The sequence below is a fragment of the Excalfactoria chinensis genome, chromosome 7, assembly GCF_039878825.1.
Source record: "Excalfactoria chinensis isolate bCotChi1 chromosome 7, bCotChi1.hap2, whole genome shotgun sequence".
Lineage (NCBI taxonomy): Eukaryota > Metazoa > Chordata > Aves > Galliformes > Phasianidae > Excalfactoria > Excalfactoria chinensis.
In genome coordinates this window covers 27,352,861-27,376,405 of record NC_092831.1, presented here as the reverse complement: position 1 = coordinate 27,376,405, position 23,545 = coordinate 27,352,861, and the positions used below count along the sequence as shown (strand labels likewise).

Here is a 23,545-nt window from a genome sequence, read left to right as displayed (position 1 = left end):
AGCTTTAAAGCATCCCTGAACTTGTTCGTTCTAAGTGCAGACATTTCACTGGTGACCTCGATGCAGCTCAGTGCTAACTTAACTCACTGCTGCAGATGACTCACTGATCACATCTGCCTGCTTTCAGACTCAGAGGTTCTCACAGAGCAGACCACGCACATTGTGATGTCCACATTTGAATGCAGCCGTCCAGGAGTAATATTGTACAGGCTGTGAGCAGTCAATGGCATAAATCATAACTGAGACATACCAAACGTTTTTGGCTGACTGGTACAGGAAATGAGATACCTAAATATCGTGCAGACTATTTCCTGTGCTATTGCTGGAAAATACCAGACACATACCGTCCTTCTGTCTTAAAACCTCACCAAGTAAGGGAGTCAAACACAAGAAGATGACCGATGAAAACAGCCCGCTGTGAGACGCACGGTGTGCTGCAAACCACCTGTTTATGACTGACACAAAAGCACAGGAAAGGGGCTCTGCCACAGCCCCTCCTCCCACAGCCCGGCAGGGAATAAAGGCTGCGTGCTGCCATACTGCCACAAAAACCCTCCCTGGAAACCTCCTTATCCTGCAAACCTGGGAAGCCTTCGTCCATGCAACCTTCAGCAAACAGCTGGCACAATCCGTGGTTTGATATAAGCACAACACAAGAGCAAAGATGCAAAAATTCCTGTTCCTTATTATTCTGTACGAACACACAGTGAGCATCGAGCAGCTCGGGAAGCAGGAAAGGCAGCCTGCATGTCTCTGTCTTGCTCCCTCAGTCTCTTTTACTGTCACATCCATCCTGTCACCCACGAGTAGCTCTCTGTCACTCCTTTTTTCGATAGGCCCGGAGGTGCTTTGCAGCACACGGCACCTCCTAACGTGGGGCCGATTCCACACTGTGCGAGAGCACTGCAGCTCCCTTCTGTGCAAACCTGCAAGTCCTCAAACAGGAACTGGACGGGGCATGGGACTTCAACCCACAACAAGGTCACAACTGGCAACTGCGGCATTGCAGACCAAAAGAAAAGGAAAAAAAAAGAAAGAAAAGCAACAAAAGAAAGTTGATGAGCAGCACTCTGAGCTGTAGCCCCCTCCCATGCCGTGCTCTGCATCGCCATCTTCCCCGGTCTGTTTTCTATGGTAATCAAAGGATATTCTGAGCCTCTCAAAATGCCATCAGCCCTCATTGAGAATGAAATAGAGCACATCTCCACTGAAGCCTTTACAGCAGTTATCATTACAGCATGCTGGCCCGAACAGGGAGCTCTTACAGACAAAGATTGGTTTTAAAAATAAAATAAAAAAGCCTCCCTAAAATCTGAATAGAAACTTGATGATAATCTCCCAGTTTTATTATGCAAGGGGGAAAGAAACCCGTAATTGTGCACTCTTGGTCTCTTATAGTGAAGAATAGGCTTCTTGATGAAACGCTGAGTTGATTTAGAGCAGGGCTGAGGTGCTGGTGGCAATAATACTCTAAAAGAAATAACCATCCAACTGATTTGGATAAAATAATCATTTTTTAACATTCTAAATCTAAACTTCATCTGTGCCTCCTCCCACTTCTCCCCACTGCATCTTCTGGAGAGCCTTTTTATAGCTTCCACAATTATTTCTCCTCTCCCCTACCCCCCCTTCCAGAGCACATCACTTAATGCACAAGGCATACCCTGAGCTCTGGCTAACAAAAGGCACTGCAGGCTGTGCTGGCATTTTGTCCCTACTGAAGGTATGTTTAGGATGCCCTGCGCCCTCCCACAGCCCCGTGCTCCTGCCTGGTGCTCCTCTGAAACAGCTTCTGTTCCAAACCGAGGAACATTTTCTCCCAGCTCATAATTATTTCCTGACTTTTAGTCCATTTTTTCCAACTACTGAATTATGCAGAGTTGTTTAGCTTGCTTTTTTTCCAAGAATGCCTCATCAGTGCACTGTAGAAATATTTATTACTTATTCTCTTTATATCTATTGACTTTTTTCTTTGTGGGGAAGAAAATGGATCAGCTGCAAGCTCTCTCAGCTGTTAACACAGCCAGCAGCTATTCATGGCTTAAGCAGATGCTGCCTGTTTTTAAACCAGTTTCTAACCCGAGCTCAGAACATTTACATGCCATTCATCACAGTCCGAAGCAGAAGACAGCTACCATCTCTCACACCGATTCCACGGAGCGTTCCCTCACTGTAGGCCTCCAGGGAGTCCTACATGGGCAGAAAGGGTACATTCAACCCCAAATGCTACTCAGCACTTGAAGTCTGACTCCATCCCTGCATCTAGGAGCCTGGTTTTGACAAGAAACAGCCAACACATTTACCAACTCCCATTTTCAGGAACTTGACCTGGAAAACCACGAGGCAATTTAAGAAGCTGGTCTTGATAATCTATTCAGGCTGAAAAGGGCTGAGTCCCTGAGAACCAGTTCTGATTTCAACTGGCCTGGCTGCAAAGCAAGAGACTAATTGCCATAAAACGCTCTCAAAGATTTCTCTGTGAAGAGCCGGGCATCATCTATTCTCTTTGAGACTTCTGTATGAATTTTCTTCTTTTTCCCCCTGGCAGACCTTAGAACACTTTAAAAATGGTATTTAAATACTCACATTCTAAATATATACGTTTTGTGAATAGCTTTCCTTTCTCATGTAAATTATTAAGACTGACATTTTTAAATCTAATGTATTTTACTGAGTATTTTTGCATGTTTGCTCCTCCTCCTTCACTCACCCTGAGCAACGAAATGAGGCTGACTGTTGCCGCTCTGCTTCTAGTCCTGCTCTTCACAGACAATGACGGCCTGGTGCTCTCTCTGTTTCCAACACAGACTAGAAGTAGACATCTAGAGAGTATAGATGTATATCAAGTACTTCCCAGCAGAAAAAAGGTATAGTAGGTGCAACATTTGGGATGGTTGACTAAACACGGGATGGATTCATGTAGAATCTGAATACTCCTAATAGACCGAGCAGTTTTTCAAGAAGCAAGAGAGCTAAAGCACAGACGATGTCAACCTAACTTTCTGAAATGCCCTGAAAGCCTTTGATACAACATGGAGTTCATTGTCAAGTCCATAATGGGTTTAGGTGCTGCAGAGTTCTTTGTGACGCTTGCCTACAGAACGGAGATCCCTGCAGAAAGGCAGAAGACAGACTACAAAATTTTCAGGAAGGTTTTCATAACCTCTCAAATTTAGGGAGAAGGAACTAAAGAAACTGAATAAAAGGGAAAGCAGAAACGTGAAACGACATCCTGACACTGTGCTCAGGAGCATCAAGTCGAAGGGAAAGTGTGGTTCTTATTTTTGAGAAGGTATCGCAGAAGCAGCAAGATGGCAAATGGCACCAACAAACCTAACTCAAAGCAGGCAGACACCAAGGTTTCTCTGCCTTAACAAACATGTATAAACGGTGCTATCCTATCCAGCCCCTCCTGTAGAAGAGATTTATAACAATTGGCGGCTCCTTAATCTAGCACGAAAACAGCGTGTGGTGGACGGCAACAGGATCCAAACCCTGCCGAAGAGTCTGTGCTAGGTGCCCAGCAATTAGAAAAATATCAGTGATGTATTTCCCATCACGAACGATACGATCGAGACAATCATTTGAGAAGACAAACTGCACCTCAAGCTGCATTTCTGCACAGAAATTAGGAGACAGGAGTCCCTGTCTGATCGTACGCCAGTAGGCTAGACAAAGTGCTTGTATACCCCATCTGGCTTTGATATCTCTTCACACAAATTATCTGTTTACTTCAGGATGAAGTAGTCCTACTGTTGGCCCCACGTGGCCAGAACACACGCCTGGAGAAAGAGCTCATTTCAGACCTTGGGTAAGGGACAACAAAATGGAAAAAATGCAAGCACTGGGAAAACGCTGATCACTAACAAAGCTCTGGATACAAGGATAATCACCAGCAAATCATGACTTTCCTTCCTGCCCTCTCTGCTACAGAAAATGGCAGCTACAACCAACTGCCAGCCTACCAACACCAGCAAGTACAGTACCCCCATACAAGCTCTGTCTGCTCTCTCCTCCAGCTCTAACTGAGGTGAGCTCTGCCTTCAGTCCTCCACCCTCCAAGTCTGCTGGATTTCAGTCTGTACAGGAGGTCCTATTGGACCTCAGATCTGATCTACCACTTGAGCTCTGTATCTAAGAAATTCAGCAGTGTTACTCACGTGCTGAATTACAGTCACTTAATACTTATAGTCATCTCACTGGGTGAACAGTCCCTACGTCCACGATAAGGTTTGGAAGGAGAGATGCTGTGCTGAAGTAAAATGCCTTCTCCTTTGCAACCCTGTAATTTGAAAACGGCTGCTTATCAAATGTAGAAACTAGATCAAATTCATCACAAAGGGAACTTCTCACCTGGTTTCTGCCTGGAATGGGTTTTCATAGAGAGGCACATACAGATGTTGAGCTGCCAGATACCACCACCCCCAGTGCTGAGCCAGGACGGCGGGGATGGCACAGCAGGCACTGCTGGGGAGCTAACAGCTGGCATCTGACACACCAGGCTCTGTTGTAACCAAGCAGAGCAGTCTCCCTGGACATATTAATTAAAGCCCTATCCTGAAAAGCGAGCTTGATATTTAATTGCTGGGTTGGCAGGCATTCCGTGATACACAGAGTATGGGATAAAATTACAGAGACAGCATTGGTGAGTAATAAACAGCACAGACAGTTTTCAGGAGGAATTAGCCAAGGATTTAGAGCAAAAAGCACCATGGGGTACACAGAGCGCTGTCTGTATTAGTATTATCTCTGTGCACACAGGGCAGTACTTGTTACAAATACCTGAATGAATCATCTAATGGCTGTGAATGTAGGACACTCGGGCGCTAGCTGGGGTACTGTGCTCATGGAAACGCTGCTGAGGATTCAGCTTATCTCTCAGAAGCACAGAGCTTCTAAAACTCCATATTTCTAGAATATCTCCAGACCATGGAAAATAAAAGCTGGAAAAAGCCAAAGAGCCCAAATTGCAGCCGAGGACTTCAGATGTCACGAAGAAATCAATTTAGCTTAGAATGCTAATTTTTATTTCACATCTGCATCAGTCTCAGGAAGGACTTGGTAACAGAGGGCACTGCTACGTGTTTAGAGGGTGGGCAAACTTCCATTCCTGGCACAAAAGGACCTGGGGAGATTCTGCTGTGAAGCAGGTTGCATGTGACAGAAGTGCTGAAGCTGTGCCTGAACTTCACACCTTCGGTAAATCTCAGCCCTGCAGGAGTAAGGATGTGACACATCCTGTGGAGCTGGAAGCCTGCGGCCAGGTTTCTTCCTCTCCTGTTTTCATTCTAAGGGTGAAGCTCTGTGCTTTGTATTCGTATCCAAATAGCCCTCGTGTGGAAGCGGAAAGGCAGGTGCTGCTCATGCACACCTCATCCAGTGAGGATTTAGGACTGAGATCACCCTAGACAAACTTCAGTGCATTTCCTAGAAAGCAAATACCCTTTCTCAGGTCCTCTAAGCATGAGCTGAGAGAAGCCTCACAGCCCTCTGCCAACTTCTGTCCCCTGATGTGCTGCCACAGCGTTTGACTACAGCTGTCAGAGGAGAGCAACACCCTGCCATCATGCAACCCGCTCCTTCTTCACTAGAACAACAACCAGAACAACTCAGATGGGAAACGCAGGGCTTTACAAGCTTCTCATCTCTGAGATGACATGAGGATCGTGTAGTTTCTTGTGTGTTTTACTTCACCAAATTGCCTGGCAGTCTTCCCATAAAATTTAATTTGCCAGACGCAGTGAACACAAACTACCTACGCTGTATCAATTCATTTGGCATTTACGGCTACAGCGGCACCATAATGAGTTTGTGTAATATCAACATTCATTACACTAAACAAGCATAAATCACAAACTATCTGAAGGAAACACAAAGAAAGATACAATCAGACAACTGCAGGTAGAGAGATCTGACTGCACCTCTCAACTCTGTGTGATGTTTGTAGCTGACATCTGGTACTGCACTATGGACAGTATGTGTGTACACTGCTGCCTTACAGAAGTGTTTTTTAGTTTAAATCAGCACAAATCTCCATTGGAATACCAAGAACGGGACAGCAAAGATTCTTTAGAATTTTTAGTGCAACCCAAGCCCCTTCAGCAACCTCATGCCGTGGCCTGAATGTAGAGCAGCACTAGCACTGCATTTAGGAGAGCAGTTCTGTTAGCAAATAGATCCGAGACTTAAGCTAATCTGAGACACTGGACAAGTCTCTAAATGACTGAGGTTAATCCTGTTACAGCATAGCAGTCACTCTACAGACAACTCCAGCAAGCGCTGTTATAAATCAGCTGGGCTTTCAACACCAACTTCTTCATCCATCTCCCCTTTTTGCCTGAACAATCACCCCTCTGTAAAGAAGCTCCTACGAAAAAGCACGACAAGGATAGAAGCAGTGCAGAAACACAGAGCTGAGCGTGCGCTTTCTGTCCCTTAGCTGCTCTCAGTAACTTCAGGTTCGAAAACTCATCTCAGAGCCTGAAAACTTGCGTCAAAGTGTAGATTGTCATATGATGGTAAAGAAAAATTCCCAGTGGTAGGAGTTACTGAAAAGAGGATACAGAGCAGCTACTGTCTTTAAATTGAATTGCAAAGCAAAGCTCCCACTGACTTCAGCGGGACAAGATCACAGTCTCAAACCAAGATGGGAAATTGTTGGCTGCGGAGGTGAGACATCACATCGAGAATGTGATAGAGCCTCGCCAAGTGGCAAAAATGAAGGCACAGGGTCTCTTTGTGAGGCTCTGCTAACTTCAGTGGGATGATGTGTAGAAGCAGATTGCAATAGTGAGGCTGAAAGTTGGGCAAAGGCTGTGACAAAGGTGCCTGAATTTTCATGCAATTATAATAAACTTCTGTGTTTGCTTGCCATGAATATCCCAGCGAGCACACTGGCTACCTTGCGCTGGTAGAACTCTGCTGTGTAACACAAAGCCACAATGATTTACAGAAGCAGGCAAGTGCGCAGCTCTGGAAGGTAACTTATGTCATTTCTTTCATAAATTTGGCATCGAAGGAGAAGAAACTTGTCTAGAGACTGCTGGGACTAAAACTGACTTATTTCAGATCAGCAACAGCCCTTAAAACTCTTGTTGCAGTGAAGGGGAAACTGCTAATTGCTAAAACATGCACCATCCTAACCTTCTCAGCCATCCAGTGATGCAGAAGAAGTGCTTAGCACTTCTTAGCAGTACAATTACAACCCAGCCCCTTGCAAAGACCTCTCTTAGACTCCTTGCCTTTAAGAACAGTAGCAATGCCTCACTGCAGAAAAGCAACGCTTTATCCAAGAGAGGCAGAAAAACACCAGTGTAGGTCAGAGTATGAATACTGACCTGGTTTCAGTGTCTTAGCTCTTTTGTTTACCTTCACACACAAACCAACTCAGAACAGGGTGTGAATATGGAACTGTCTACACTTTGGAGAAATGTCCAGAAAAAGTCAAAACGATAAGAAATGAATGCCATTATTTCAGTGAGACCACAGTGTTTCAACATGCGAATTTCCACTAAAAGCAGCATGGAGAGAAGAATCCAACTGAATGAGCAAAGTCCCTAACTACTGAGAACACCTGATGCTCGTGCAAATGCTCTCGCAGTAATAATGCCATTTCACCATTTCTTAATTTTGTAAGAGCGGGCAGTATCCAACCTGTTAAGAGGACAGAGCCAAATGCAACAACGTGCCAAGGTCAGAGCTGCAAGAAAGGGAACCCAGAAGCAGAGCGGAATTCAATGCATGTGTACACAGGTCCTGTCTGCAGCAGGGCTCGCATGGCAGTGAGTCATTTAGAGAGGGTCTGAGACTGCTCTGGAGCTGTCAGCAGTCAGCAGATAGACAGGCTTCAAGAAAGTAACTTTGCCCGCTGTACATGTCCAAAGAGGGCAGCAGACCTCACCGACTTGATGTGCAGGTGAAGAGCTTAAACCGTATTTCTATATTTAATATGGTTCCAGTTACATGAGGTGAATTCAACCCGAGTTCTCCCCGTGTCTCAAGTTAGACCTGCACATCAACAGCATCTCCTTGCCAACAGGGATGTTACAAACATGCCAAAACCTGTGACGCATTTAGCCACAACACACACCTGCAAAGGAGGGCCCTGGAAGCATCACACATACAAACAGGGAAAGGGGCCGGGTCTGAAATCTGGCTTAAGACACAAAAGCAGCATTATCTATATATTCCAGCTGCCCTCAGTTACATCAGTGCCAACCCTGATGAAACGATTACAAGGATGGAGAATGAGAGCTATGTACTTCCTGACTGGGCTGGGATGCAACTGAGAAACAACACTGCTTGACTTCACTAGCCTCAGCTGTGCTTTCAGGACAGACGGCTCAAGTCGAGCCTTTGTTCGCTCGAGGCTGAGCTATCAATTTAGAATTCACTGGGGTACAATGAACAGGGAACCCAGTGACAACATTTTTATAGTCAGTTTCCTTACAATGGGAGCCTGTAATTCCCAAGGCAACTCTTGCCTGTGTTTGATTAGAGTACTTATATCTCCACCTGTGCTTTTATGATAGCCAGTATTTCTGTCAGAGCTTGCTCTTACCCTGTTGGAATCAATTCTTGTCCTGGAAGTGTAGATGGGAGGAGGGATGTTGAAAGCTTGAGGAACGAGATATTCTTCAGCATCCATCATATCTTCCAGGTCTTCCTCATCAAGAAGGTTTTGGAAGAACTTGCTGTCGTTTGGGCTGGGGAGCTTCATACGATCGTCTCCCTAAATAGGTAAATGGGGGGGGGGGAAAGAAACGGGGAGGAGAGGGATTAATTTCACAGCAGATAACTTCAGCCTTCCTCCTGCCCTGACAGCCAGGCTGCAGCTTGGAGCACACATGCTTCTTTGCTTGGTCTAAAATATCACATCCACATCATTTGTTTTGACTTTTTTAGTGAGAATATGATGACAGAAAGGGAATAACTGCATAAATCAAGCAAAGCCTTTTTTTCCAGCATTCCTGTGATTGAGCTTTTATTCTTTCTTCTTTTTCCCATACAAGCATAGTTTCTGACCCAAATTCTGCCAAGGTCTAATGTATTTTGTGAAATATCTCAGCTATTTAAGTGCACACTGTGAGGAAAATAACGTGGTAACTGCTGTGTTGGGATGTTTGCTTTATTTTCATTTGTATTTTTAGGAACTTGGGTGGCTAAATTTCCTTCTCATCCATATGAAAGAATGCAACACAGGTGAAAGCAATAAAAATCAAACCAGGAAATAACAGCAACAAGGATAAGATGTGTTTGGCTTTTTTGTCATTGTTGTTTTGTGTTTGTTTTTTATATCGAAACAACACTTACAAGCTAGAGAGGCAAATCACAGCTTTGTTTTGGCATACTTGATCCCATGAAACAACAGAAATGGTAGCCTGTGCCCTGAACACCTAGCAGCCCATAGAAATGATGCTAAGCTTAACTGAATGGATAGAGTGGCCTCTCATTCTTCAAAAATTACTATACCGCATGTAGAATATGGCAGGGAATGGCGGCTGCACTACAGTGCACACAGACCAGTTTAAAGGCTGAAGAGCAAGCTCATCACTCTTGCTAGCCTCTGTGGAAAAAGGGGAGTGAAGACAGCAGAGGTACAAGTGCCATAATGTTACCCTCAATTCTGTTCAGAAAGCGCACAGCCCGTATTGCCTCAAGGATCACTGGACAACAAGCCATAGATGAACTATCCAACTACATACGGTTATAACAAGGGAGAGAAGGAAAGGAAGAGATATTCAGAATGTGGAAACATCCTGTCTAATGAAGTAATTTAATGCAGTGGAAAACACCCAATTCCTCTTGACCAACATTTAACTTTTCAAATCAATTTAAACTGTAGGAGCTGAGCATGTGCTCGTCATACTGTGCCATCAGACACCATGAGCAAGTTAGTGTGTCTGCACACTGCAATGAAACACTGTAGGTTGAGACTGTCCCAGAAGCAGTTAGGAGGCATAGAAGCAATGGCCTGTAATCCTGGATAACCTTCAGCCAGGTACTCTTACTTCAGTGTGAAGCTAATGACCAGATGGATTTACCCCCACACTACACCCATTGATGCGTAGCAGGTAGAGTTAGGTTCATCAACAGTGCACATTATCAGTCAGTCATTACATTTGCTTCAACTTCAAGAGCACCCTGAAATTAAGAGGTTCAAATGCAATCCCCTTAATAGTCAGGCAGAATTCTTCCCTCCTTCCCACTTCACGTTGCAGAGTTGCTCACCTGAATTACCAGGTACCTCTGGGGGTCTCGAGCCATTCTAGAAAATTCCGCAGCCAGCTCCTTGAATTTAGGCCGACTGTCTGCATCGATCATCCAGCCTGGGGACAGGGCAAAAACAAGAATTTAAGTGGCTGCTGACAAAGCACGAAGCTTTTAAAAGTGGACAACTTAGAAGAGAAACAATGTACTTGGCCTAGAGAAAAAACGCAATAAGGAGCCTGGGAAGAAGAGAAAGGAGGAACTCTAAAATGGAGAATACGTGTAACTGGCAGAGGAATCCAAATGTTCTACAATGCAAAGATTTCTCACTTGGCTCTCAGTTCCTGTCCCCCATTCCCAAAGTAGGCTGTGCCAACTTCTGGATCTGCCTTTTCCATTTAGATGTCAACTCTGTGATTTTATTACGGATCTGTCCAACCTCTAATCTAATTAATCCCTGATCTCACCTCAGCCTAGCGGGTTTATTACAAAGTTACTACTAAGCACAATTTTTTTCTCTAACAGAACTACAGCTCCACAGTAGCTTACGTTAAAAATTGCTGCCCAATGGGATGACTGACCTCCCATCCCACCTTTCAGGTGTAATTTTGGCATTCACGTATCTGCATCATTAACACAGACCCCACATGAGACATCGGATGCCATTTTAATTGTTCAAGGGCAATTCTTTGGGCCTTCATTCTCCCAGAAACATTCATTAGGAACAATTTTCAATCCTTTCCAGTGCTTTCTGTAAAAACAAGCAAGTGGCACAGGCAGTCACCACTGGCAACTAGTTTATCTCAGTGTCAGCTTTTTCTAATGGAAGATTCTATCAGCAGTTTCCCAAGAGCATGTTCTCATTTGCCAGGGAGGCAGAACGAAGCAGGCCTTATCTCCTTCATAGCCTTTAATGGAAGAAGTGACCAAAGCAAAACATAAAAATAAAAAATCCAACAAAGCTAATACAACTTACAAAGAACTCCACTCAAGCATTACAGGACTAAAACCGTACATCTAGCTGTGACTTTCCAGAACAGTCAGACTGCTAGGATTGCTTCTGCTCACTGAGAAATGCCTTGCAATACTCATTAGAAATGCTATCAACTTGAGTATTTTTGCATGTGACAAATCTAAACCCCTCGTACCGTTCAGGTGATATCCCCACCTGCATGATTTTATGTTAAAAGGTCAGTGATAGTTCGAGCAGCCTTTACCTCTATTTCCTAAATCTACCTGAACTTATGAAGACTCCTAATGGTTGTACATGTGCTTCTGCAATATTTATCCATAAATAATAGAAAACTACTAGTGTGTTAGGCTCCTCCCTGAAGTCACCAAGCTTGGTTTAAATATTTGGCTTCTTTATTAAGACTCACAGAACTGTCTTTAGTGTAGGAACGGAGTATAAAGGAGAACTCATCTATCAACCACTACCAACAACTCTTCTCTAGTTAGCGCACCAGACAATCAAATGTCAGCTGCACTCATATCAGTATGTAGCAGTAATGCAAAGCTGATGTTAAAAGGCAAATCTTTCTCTATATCCCTACCACAGCTATCTGGCTGTAGTTCTCAATAGGATGGATCTTTACTGTCTTAAATGTCAACGTGCATCAAAAAACAAACCAACTTGTATTCTAGATGCGGCCAAATTTCCCACCACAGATAATCAGCACAGAGCTCAATACTTCAACAAATAGTTGGGGAAGGAGAAGATGGAATTCTGTATGTTCCAAATGCAAAACCCTGGATTACACAGGATGTCTGCACTGCGAGCTTCATGAACTGCTGGCAGCTGTCGAGTCTAACTGTACTCAGAATAGGTGTATTTACTTCTGCTGGTGTTGCCTTCTTTCTTTCAGTGTTTTTGTGTACAAGGCAAAAAGGAAAGGTCCATAGAAGACAGATGAGCTGGCTATATGTTAATCTCACTTATATTAAGTCAGAAACACCAGAGAGATGTCCTTAATTCTTTTTAAATTGGAAGCACAGCCTTGGAGAATACAGTCACTAGTGTTGGTATCTTGGAGATAAAAAGGGTAGGAAGAAACCAAGCGCAAGCTGTTTTCCTTTTCTGCCCAATTACAGACATCCATAAATTATTATACTGGACTAAGAATGATAAAACTCCTTTCAGTATCATTTCTTATATTAATTCTAATTTTTATTATTACTACTGCAATCACCAATCCTTTTACTAACAATAAAACATTCTTGCTTTCTTTCCTCGGTATCTGGAACCAGCATTTTTCCTTGCAAATTTCACTAGCTGAGTATCCATGTACCATAATTATGTTTAATACTATCTTTTCTAACATCAAAATCAATTGTCATGGAAATGACAAGGGTTTACAATAACAATGATACAATTTTGACTTCACAGAAAGAACATGAGATACCATCTGACAGTAATAAGAAGCTAACTCAACCCCTTCAGGGCTAAATCCGTATCTTGCAATTGCAAAAAAATGCACATACAGTATTTTAAATGGAATTTACAGTATCTCGGGAAGCTTTTGTTTTGAAACTGCCTGCTCTATTACCAGGCATTGTCAGAGACTATGCATGCAAATGTTCTAAAACAGGATTCCTCTCACACTGAATGCAGAGATTGGAAAAGCTCCATTTACTTACATTTCACCATCACCATATAAACATCAATAGTGCAGATTGGAGGCTGGGGCAACCTCTCTCCCTTCTCCAGCAGGTCTGGGATCTCTCGAGTTGGGATCCCATCGTATGGCTTTCCACCAAAAGTCATAAGTTCCCAGATAGTGACCCCTAGACAGAGAATAAGAGACAATATTTGAGGTTGAGCTACTCAGATTGCTTCCCAGTTTCCTAAAGCTCAGTGCTGTGGTCCAGTTCTGGATTGGAGTCTCTTCTTCATTACCAGGGCCTGTAAAAATGTCTGTGCCCGGTCTGCCATTTAACAAGCTCCAGCAAATGGAGGAACAGCACTTCGTGTTAATTGACAAGAGCACCTTCCCTCGTTTTTACTGGCATAGGAAGAAGCATGATAGATTTGAGGCACAAGACAAAGGTCTAAGACGGATAGGTAAAGGGAAAGCAAATGGATGCAATAATGAAAGAATGTCTTGCACTTCTATCATATCAAAAGGGAAAATAAATAGCTGATGCTCTATTATTTTAAGGGGAAAAACGCACATGTTCCCTAACTTCGAACATCAATTTCCCACAGAAGTACAGCACTGAATAGCACTGTGTCACTGTCTGTGCCTCCTTACTCATTCACAGCCACCTGTATTACTATTTTTCCTCAAATCACCCTATGGATTTGAGTTGTAATAGCGCTGTGCTTAAGTAACCAAGATCCTCTCTCTTTGAATAGCCATAGGATTTGTTTTGGTATCAGAGCTGGAAATAAAGGTCATATATCATAAGTAACAATTTGTCAGCAAACAAAATCTTCAATACTGAAAACGCTGCTTCCACATCAGTTTCTTTTGTTGCTGTTTTAGTTTCCTAATTTCTATTGCAAAGGTCATTTAAAACACGCCTCCAGACCAGTAACCATATTTCCACAGCTGTCATACTAATCTGAAAAGAAATGGGCAAAAATACCTTACCTATAAAGGCACGTATTCAATTTACCCTCTGTCACCTTTGCTGATATTCAATAACTTTAACTTGCCAACTGTTTTTGCTTTTGTTCTAATAATAGATATCATAGGCTTCCTGTATTTAAAATGAACTTCCTAAATGGAGAAATGCCTTTTCCTAAGTGATACAGGTGTACAGAACTTCTCTAGAAGAAGCAGTTTTCCGCAATCAATTTAATTCTCATTTATTTGTCTTAGCTGAATAGAGGCGGGCAGCTACCCAGACACTGCAAACGGCGTCTTTTGCTGCTACCCACAGGTAGAAGTGAGTAATGAATACAGCTGTACATCTCGTTATTTCAAAATGATGTGGCAACAGAAAATGCAAACAGGAGTCTGCAGCCCCAGATACATCCCACCTACAAAGGTGCAGATGGTTTTATTCGTAATTAGCTGCACAACACAAACAAGCAGACAGCTCAGCATGTGTGACATAGAGGTTCATCTTGGTAACAGCATTCACAACACTCAGTAAACATCTCATTTCTCAAACGTAATGTTTTTAGCGTGATCCCATGTCATCTGACCTGTCTAACCAATTCCACAGTTACCTGTGAAATTAAACCCACGCTTGTTTCACTTAGCTCAGAGAGACTGCCTCTTTCTCTTCTATCTCTTGCTGTATTTGCTCTGTATTATGACAAATTCCCTTTTATCAGACTCTACATACAGAAATTCCCATAAGCCAAAAAATATTTTTTGACATTCATGGCTTTTATAGTTAAGATTTTCAAAGGACTGCTGGAAATGATGACCTGCAGCTGTATTTTTATGAGTCTGTGGCTAAGCTGAGAGAAACCTTCTTCTGTCATAATAATCAACCCAACTTCTACCAGACCAGACCTTACGGCAGTCATCCCAGCAGAGACATCACGATAATCTATCTCAGTGAGTGGAGAAGGGAGGTGGGAGACAAGTCACAACTGCTGTTTAGAGTTATACATAACAAAAAAACAAAAAACAAAACAAAAAAAGAAACAAGATAAGAGCAAAAGCCACTGGAATTAACCTCTCTAAGAGAAGACAACATGGGTATCACAGTGACACAACTTGGCTTAATGCGTTACAAGAGACGCCTTAGTAAACTAATCACATGAAGGTTTACCATAGCTCCAGACATCGCTCTGATGGGTAAATTTCCTGTAGTGTATACACTCCAGAGCCATCCACTTAATTGGCATCTAGGGAAAGAAAGAAGAAATATGACCTTAGAAATACAATATTAAAACAATAAGCTGGATCCTGTATGTAGACAGCAGCTTCCTCCCCATTTCCCTTCTCTACTACAGCAAGCTTGGAAAAAAAGCATCACTATTGAACACCGGAGGAAATAGCTGTTCCTGCCCTCTAGAATGGGACTTGGACTCACTAAGAAACACAAACCAGTAGAACCAGCAGAACTTGCCACACCAGCCAAATTCCACTGATTTGGGCAGAATAGAACAACTCTTTTCATCATGCCTGAGTGAAGTTGGGACCGGTGCAAAAATTCCATGTGATCTCCCCTAAATCTGAAGTGCAGTAGAGAAAGCAGAGGGCAGAAATCCTTGATTGCTCTCTGATGAGACTATTTAATAACGCCATGTCCGTAATACTTCATAGTCTGTATAATAATGATAATCAGTGTAAACAGCCAACAGGGAGGATTTACTGTGCTTAATTTCTAACTTGTGATATTCATTAAGAACTCAGCCCTCCCAGTTGTCTGTATCATTACTGCAGTGAGAAAGGCTGCTCCAGAAAGCAAGTCTAAAGTCCCAAGATAGCCTCGGGCTGTGAATCATCATTGAGGGGTGCTTCTCTCTTCCCTGATAGGAGAGAGAACAGGCAAACTCAAACCTCAGCTTGGAATTAGAGTTCTGTCTCTGGAGATGGTGCTACGATGAAAACCCTGGTGCTCTCTGCTCCCGAGCAGGGCTTTGGAAGCACAGAGTTGAAGTCCATTAATTTCTAATTCACTCAAGTGAATCTCACCTTACAGGGACTTGTATGGGTCCCCTCTGATTTTGAACTATGGAAAATATAGTGGAATAAACTGAGCAGAGATGGAGCTGCACACAAAATCTGAACAGATGGTGGGTGTAAAAGCAGAGGATGTGTCTTCGTTCATACTCTTATGGAAATACCTTCCAGGAAGTTGACTAATGAACATAACCTATACAGTTATGGCAAAAATAGCACTCTGCTAATGGCTGGCTTCATACTTGCAAAGACAGTTCATCCTCCTCCTCCTGCAGAAGCGTACCGCTTTCAATGCCATTAAACATGATAGCCTTGTTTCAACCTGGAACTGCTTAAGGAGCAAAGTTACATTGTTAACAGAGAATAACTCAACCTGGAAAAGTCCTAAGGAGGCCCCTAGCTCAACCTCAGGCTCAGAGCAGGGCCTGCCATGAGATCAGATCAAGGGCTTTATGCAGTCTGGCCCTTAATGTCTCTGAGGCTGGAAACTGCACAGAATCTCTCTTATCATGCTAATAGCACAATGTTAAATGTCAAACGTTTTCTAGAATTAACAGGACGTTTCTCTGAAATTGAGGAGCATCATGGTGTTTTGTAAATATGGCTCCAGGACTCCCAGCACATGACTGGCCTTGCAAATCCAAGACACGACCTTGTAACTGCAGGGAAGCAGCTGGTTTGCAAGGACTGGCTCCTTTTCTGTCACTGACTGACTGATAGAGGCAAGAGACGGGAGAAGCAGAGGGGTTACTGAGGAAGGGATGAGAGAAAGGAAGGTATCAGGGAAGAATGCTAAAATTCCACCTTCCCTACCAACAGGTCTCTTTACTGAGCGAAATAGGGAAGCACTGGTGACTCCCTTTCAAACTCTTCACCTTATTGACTGAAACACTGATGCCATCCATGCAACAGCTGCCAAGGGCAGCAGCCACACAAATAAGATAGCAGTCCATCCAGGAGAGAAAAACACATTGGCAACAGCTGTTTTCCACAGACAAGGGTGTAAGTGAGCACAGAGAAACACAGAGAGCAGACAGAAAGCAAACCGAACGCTTGGGAAAAGGAATGACAGGAGAGGCAGAAGCCCTTGGGATTTCAGGACAGGCTGAAACGTGGAGTTTCAAGATGTTGAGTGAGCAGGCGGCAGCAGTGTGCACTTTTAGCCTTCTAAATTTTATAATGCATTAATCTGAAAGCATTAAAAATGGGGTGAGGCACCGTATGGAAGTTCTGCTGCATGCTGAAAAGTAATAAAGAGAAGTGTCTGGTTTCAATGCTATCTTGAAGCAAGCTATTTAGTGGCCTGGCACTCAGCGTGCTACTGGGGAACTGGACGTGAGAAACAGCACGCCTAGGCTCTTCTGTGGTCAAGGAAGGGTGGCTCTCTACTGAGCACGTCAACTCTCATATATACTACAAATAAAAGCACCGTCTATGGTCTTCCAGATTATTTTTTCCTCAGAATTCTTCAAAACAGGACACAAAATGGAGCTTATGAGCAAAAGCTTAACACTGAGTGTGGAAACTGTTCTGGCAGTTTTATTTCTGGACCTGGAGAGGCTCACTAAGGAAAAATGAGCAGTTTTCACAAGGGTGGCTCATTGCCAATAGGCAGGGCCCTGTTACAGCACCGACAGAGTTCTTACAAAGACACTGACCCATAACGATGCGCTGCCCTGACAAGTAACTTCAGGACATTTGTAGTGAGATGCACTTACTTCCAGATATTTAAATACTCACCTTCCCTCCATCAGCATTATACTCCTTCTCATCCCCTTCCAGAAGTCTGGCCAGGCCAAAGTCAGTGATCTTCACGTGGTTTGGTGATTTCACCAAGACATTGCGGGCTGCCAAGTCCCGGTGCACAAGCCTTCTTTCTTCCAGGTACATCATTCCCTGAGGGACAAAGAAGAGCAGAATAACCGTAATGAGTCTTACATGCTCGATTTGATTTTTAGAACTTGTAAGATCTGGTTACCTTAATAATGTTTGCAGTAAGAAGAAAGGTCTCCAAGCAGAAGTTGAGCGTTGCCCTTGCTCTGAGCAGGAGGTGGGAACCTTAAGTTCTTTCCAATTTGAACCATTTAATGGTACTCGCCAAAGGAAGAAATAATAATTAAAAAAACCCCAAACCAAGCCATCAATACCTTGCTGCAGCCAGTTTGAAATCTGGAAAGGTGAGACAAATAAGTATTACAGCCTCTTTTTCAGACAGGAAATCTAAAGACCAGAAGGATTAAGCAACTTAGTCAAAGCCTGAGAAAAATCTGGCCAGATGGGAAAACAATCCCAAATCTCCTAAGTTCCAGGCAACTATCCTCATTTCAAGATGAGGATTTGCATCCAAGTACTTGAAGCTGGACACAAGGTCTCAGTACCCTCAGTGGATTAGAAGGAAAACAATTCCTTATTCCACGGGCTGCAATCCACTTGCCTTTTCACTGCCTTCTCACTTTGCATGTGTAGTTCATTAAGTCACTAAGTCAATAGCCGCATTTTTTTTGCAACCGAGTTTGTTTTTGCTTTTTTAAATGAACATGTAAGTTCATTTACAAGTACTTTTGTTACCAACCCCATCCAGCTGCCTTTAAAAACATGTAATATATAATCAATATAATACATAAGCCCTAAGCTTTTTTTTTTTCTTAACTGTGATGAGAGACATTGACCATCTGTATGGAAGTTTACATGATGTTTTTTGACACTGAGACGAACACCACAGCTTTGTTTTACTAATTATATGACATGTAAAGGATAGTCAAGCAGGGTTACAAGCTTGTAATTTTATTAAAAGCCATTTATGACATTAACCGTCATTATAAGAACCTACAGATGAAATTATACACTTGATAATTACCCTTACGGTATCTCTTAATATATTAGCTCTCTATAATATATATGGTAATTTAAAAAAGTCATCGTTAAATAGCAAAGAGATCATATTAGCCCATAATACAGACGATAATTCAGTGAGCCACAGGCAGTCATTAAAACAACCAGATTACTCAGCCTTACGGGCTAGATTTTATTCCCTATCCGAGTAAGGAACCCACAAGTGCCTACCCTATACACAACAGGAAGACAATGCATTTGAGTGAGCCTCTGCTTGCGGTAACTGGGCCAGAATGCAACGCGTAGTTGATGTCTTTACAAAAAGCATCAAGTGTAGCTCTGAACTGCTCTGGCATTTAGGCGAACGATTTCAGTGCCAACACTACTAAAAGATTTGAAAACGTGTGGGAGAGCATTTAGCATAAGCACTATTTCACTTTTAACATGGTGGGCTTTGCTGCAGTCAACATGAAGGTGGCTCGATAGGGGATGCAAGGACTCTCTGGCACAGAGCAAATGGAGTGATTTTTAAAAGCAATGCTAGCTGCAGCAAGCACACCGTCCTGCCTATCGCAAGCCAATGCTTTTGTCCAGTTAATGTTGGAACTCAGAGTATTTGAAAGCATAATGATTTTTGACATCAAATAAAAACCTGTCAGAAAAGGACAAACAAATCTCAGAGGACAATCAACTGTGTACATCACACAACAACAAACACCATGAAACCAGAGGCACCGTGCTTAGCAATATGATTACCAACTGGGGACATCCAACCAGAAGGAGGCCGCACAGTCCTAAAGCAATGTTAGCGTAACGGAGGAACAACGGCCACAAAAGCAGCTTTGTAAAATCACATCTGTGACAGCAATTATCAGAAAGAGCATCCAAGGCGCTGTCAGCCCTCCGCCACGCCTTCATAGTCTGACTTCAACTTCCTTGCATATTTAATTTCCTAACACGGAGAATAACACTTAAGGACGTTTCATCGCTTATTCTACTCATCCACCTCAATCTTACACCATCATTCAATATTTTCTTCAAAAAATTTCATTTTATTCAGTCTAATCTCAAGCTGTGTTATCAAGTAGAAAGATTTCTCACCAGAAACCTGAATTATCTTCCTACCCGACACCACAGTTGGCTTTCTTTTTTCTATTCATAATAGAATCTCTGTATCATCATCCCTTCAGTTTACCTCACCTCTGTCAAACAAGCTACTCGGGGCTTTTTCCCACCTGTATTATCTGCAGAACTAAAAACAAGCTGCGGAGGGTTGACAGCTACAAAATCCAATGCAGGTCCATGACCTGCAGAAATGTAAATGCTCTTAGGAATACCCTGTGTGAGCATGTTTGATTTTCCTGATATCCTATCAACAAGTTCTGAAGGTGGATGGTGTAAGTATGAGAGAAAAGGTGTATCTATATTTGTTTTCAGTAAGTGAGATTATACAAGCAAGATGGAAACAATCTAAAAACAGGAAGCCTACGCTATTCACTGCAGCAATAGTGTCAAAACATACACTATGCCAAGAAGCATCATTTGAAGGCATTTTTAAAGCTGTCAGGAAATGCGTTCTCTATAAATCTAATCATTTTATATGACGCAGAGACACACTAATGACAAAATACCCTCAGCAGTACACAGGTGGTATCTTTGTCACCCAACAAGCCCCTGACCAAATGCCAAAAAGATGTTTTACAACAGTTACAAGTAACCTTAGACCCTGACCAATGGAAAGGGATCCGCTCATACAGCTAACACCTTACAGCCTGATCTGCAAGGCTAGGGAGACAAAGCTCTGTTTAGGACTTCATATGTCCAAGTTAAAGCTATGCAGATCTCATGTAAATCTTAACATATCAAATGTCCAGACAGCAATAAATGTCACACCTCCACACACCTAATGGGAATACCTGCAGTAGAGTGGGACTTTATGCTGAAGTCACCAAGAGGAGGAAACTCAGCTGCAAGTCATTAAGGATCAGTCATCCCATCACCTATGAGCCCTGATTCACCTCACACAACCGCAGGATGAGCCATGAGCCCAGCACCAACACTTCTTTGTCATGGTCAGGAACGAGGTTTCCTCACACAGAACCTCATTAGAAATGCAATTACCTCTAGGATCCCTTCACATGCAGTTGCCCTCAGAACCAGCACCTAATGCTATTAAGAAGTCAAACAGCCACGGCAAACAGCTGTAATGCTGATAAGTTGAGAAAGTCCCTTTAGAATTGCAGTCTGAACAAGGAGTAGCATTTTTATCTTCCTCAGCTACGCCCCTTATCCTCAGCCAGAGTCACGCACAATGACAAACTGGTGCTATACAAATCCTCACCTAGTAATACATGGCATCACAAACACCTGTGACCCAGACTCCTCTTCACCTAACCATGCAGCTGTGAGAATGTAAATCCACCTTTCACAAACACACACAAACAGCCTTGTCAAGACTTCAATTTCTGTTAAAGGTCTTTTGTCTTTTCCTGTACTGTTACTGACCTGCTCTGGCCCACCCAGGTGCTCCACACAGCACCAGGGTAACTAAGAACAGTGCTGATGGGTAGAAAATCAGGTGTTAAGGCAGGGAGGCAGACAGGAAATATGTAAACACCCACTAGAAGCTCAACTACAAGAATTTCCTTCCTGTCACTCTGCAGCCTCCATAATTTCTTTATGTAAGAACCGTCAGAAATAAACCTTTGGTGAAACTAGCTCAAGTTAACCCTGCTCTCTACCCAGCGAGTTACTTTCCAACTTGGCTAGGGATAACATGGAACAGAAATTACTATGTAGAATAGACAGTGAGTTAGTAACAGCTGTGGAAGAAGAAAGGCTGCTATGACGGACTGTTTGTGAAGCCTCTGGCAGTGCGGACAGACAGACCTGGGATGGTCATGCTCTTCTTCTGTTGCCCAAGGAGGCTGTGGATGCCCCTTCCCTGGAGGTGTTCAAGGCCAGGCTGGATGTGGCTCTGGGCAGCCTGGTCTGCTGATTGGAGACCCTGCACACAGCAGGGGGTCGAAACCAGATGATCATCGTGGTCCTTTTCAACCCAAGCCATTCTATGATTCTCACCAGAAAAATGACATACCAGAAAACGAGGTACTGCATGATGGCAACGAACTGAGGCGGGACAGTGAAAAATAGAAAAAAAGCCAAAGGGAAGCCAGAAGACAGTAAGATGGGACAGCTTTCTCCCCCAACCGAGTGCTGCACTGCAGCAGAATGTATCACTTTGCTTCATAAACTATGAGGACTTCCAGGGCTGCAGGCATCTGCACAAGATGATCACCACAGTGGCACTGGAACTAAAGAATGAAAGTATTATTAAGTTTTTTTGTTGTTTTTTTTTAAAGGCAAACTGAAGCTTTTCTGGGAAGTTATGGCTTTGTTCTCTGGGATATCTTGCCTTTAAGATGTGGTCACAATTTGCTGTTTTCTTACTTTATTGCTAGCATTACTTTCTGCAGCTGCCATTTGTCTCCTGGTTCCTGAGGCAGTTTTTGAGCGCACCGTCCATTTGTACAGCTCACACGACTAAGCATTGCAAGCACTGACTACTTCAGGTGCTATTTTTTTGCTTTCTTGCACTTCTCCAGACTTTCCTTAATCCCACGCCCCAGCTGAGGATGCTTCTGGATTCCTTTCACAGGTTGCGATTGCTGCTCAGGGAACATCCAGCTCTCCAAACCCACTGGGCCTTGCCTGAGAGCTCTTCCCATTAAGCTCCTGTACCTCGTTTCAGGAAAAAGGTCATTCATTACTCAGGAGGGAATTTAAACAGGTACGTATTTTCACTGAATGCAAAATCCCTTTGGGATAATTACCAGCAAAGAACTGAAGTGTATTGAATTACTAACTGAAGTTTAAGCATATGCATATATCTTTTGCAAGATGCAAGGCTTAATGCTGCAAGACAACTCAGATTAAAAGCACTAAGTATGAAGTGCTTGACCTGCCCTAAGCATTGCAGCAATACTAGTGGCCAGATGTACTGTAAGTACTTCTGCAGTGGGACTTTCTGTTATTCCTACAGTAAACGTTGTTTTCTCTCTAAATAGAAGGTATGTTGATCTTGAACCATCTTCAGCAGCATAAAGGAATTAACAACAAACCGCCTTTCTTCAGTAATGACTTCCACCCACCAAAGCCAGCACACACGGCAGGTTCACCAACAGGTATGCGAAGAAGAACATTTCAAGCCCAGCTCGAATCTCACAGACATTAATCTCCAACCTTGGAGACTGCCCTCTTTTCATCCTAATGACTTGCGGCTAGCTTAATACCAGGAGTTCTACAGAAAGCTTGAAATGATCATCTTTCCCCTGCTCACACCATGAAAAAAGTATAATTTTACCCAGGGCTATATACACTTTCAAGGAAACGCGGTGCCCTTTGTTGTCATGAGCAACCAGAATCATCTAAGTAGCTGTTACTCCAGAGACAGCTGTGGGAGGGAAAAACTGACACCGCTCTGAAATACACTGACTCAGCTGCAGAGGTGTGATTCGTTCTGTACGTGCAGTTGCAAAACTGGGGCTGAAGGCCATCCTCACAGTGCAGGGAAAGGGAAGGATGCTAACAGCTTCAGTCGAAAGCTGACAGACTGGGCCGGGGACTGGCACCTTGTGCTATGTGCTTCTCCACCACATTGGCTGTCAAGGAGTTCTGAAAATGTCTGAATTCAGTCAACTCAGATAAAGCTGACACAGGAGGTTCGTCTCTGCAGCCCAGACTGTGCTGTATAACACCAAGTACTTGGGAGATCAATTGTTTTGGATTTGTACAGGGCAAACAAAGGAAGCTTGTGTGATGCAAAATACTTTCCCCCTCTCTTCTGATCCCAACATTATTTTCTCTGTAATTTACTTTAGTTTGAAGAAGTGTGCCATTTGTGTGCAGCAGGCCAT

The 23,545-nt window shown here is 43.2% G+C and overlaps 1 protein-coding gene across 3 annotated transcripts in view; it reads right to left on the bottom strand.

The window, feature by feature from the left end:
- Positions 1 to 23,545, bottom strand: part of ERBB4 (erb-b2 receptor tyrosine kinase 4) — a 481,597-nt gene that overhangs the window by 7,006 nt on the left and 451,046 nt on the right. For all 3 annotated transcript variants that reach the window (XM_072342440.1, XM_072342439.1, XM_072342441.1), the window contains exons 21-25: positions 17,538 to 17,693; positions 14,941 to 15,016; positions 12,847 to 12,993; positions 10,231 to 10,328; positions 8,561 to 8,731 (exon numbers count right to left, since the gene is read on the bottom strand). In XM_072342440.1, coding sequence (XP_072198541.1) covers positions 8,561 to 8,731; positions 10,231 to 10,328; positions 12,847 to 12,993; positions 14,941 to 15,016; positions 17,538 to 17,693 — 648 coding nt within the window. The remainder of the gene's footprint in view (positions 1 to 8,560; positions 8,732 to 10,230; positions 10,329 to 12,846; positions 12,994 to 14,940; positions 15,017 to 17,537; positions 17,694 to 23,545) is intronic.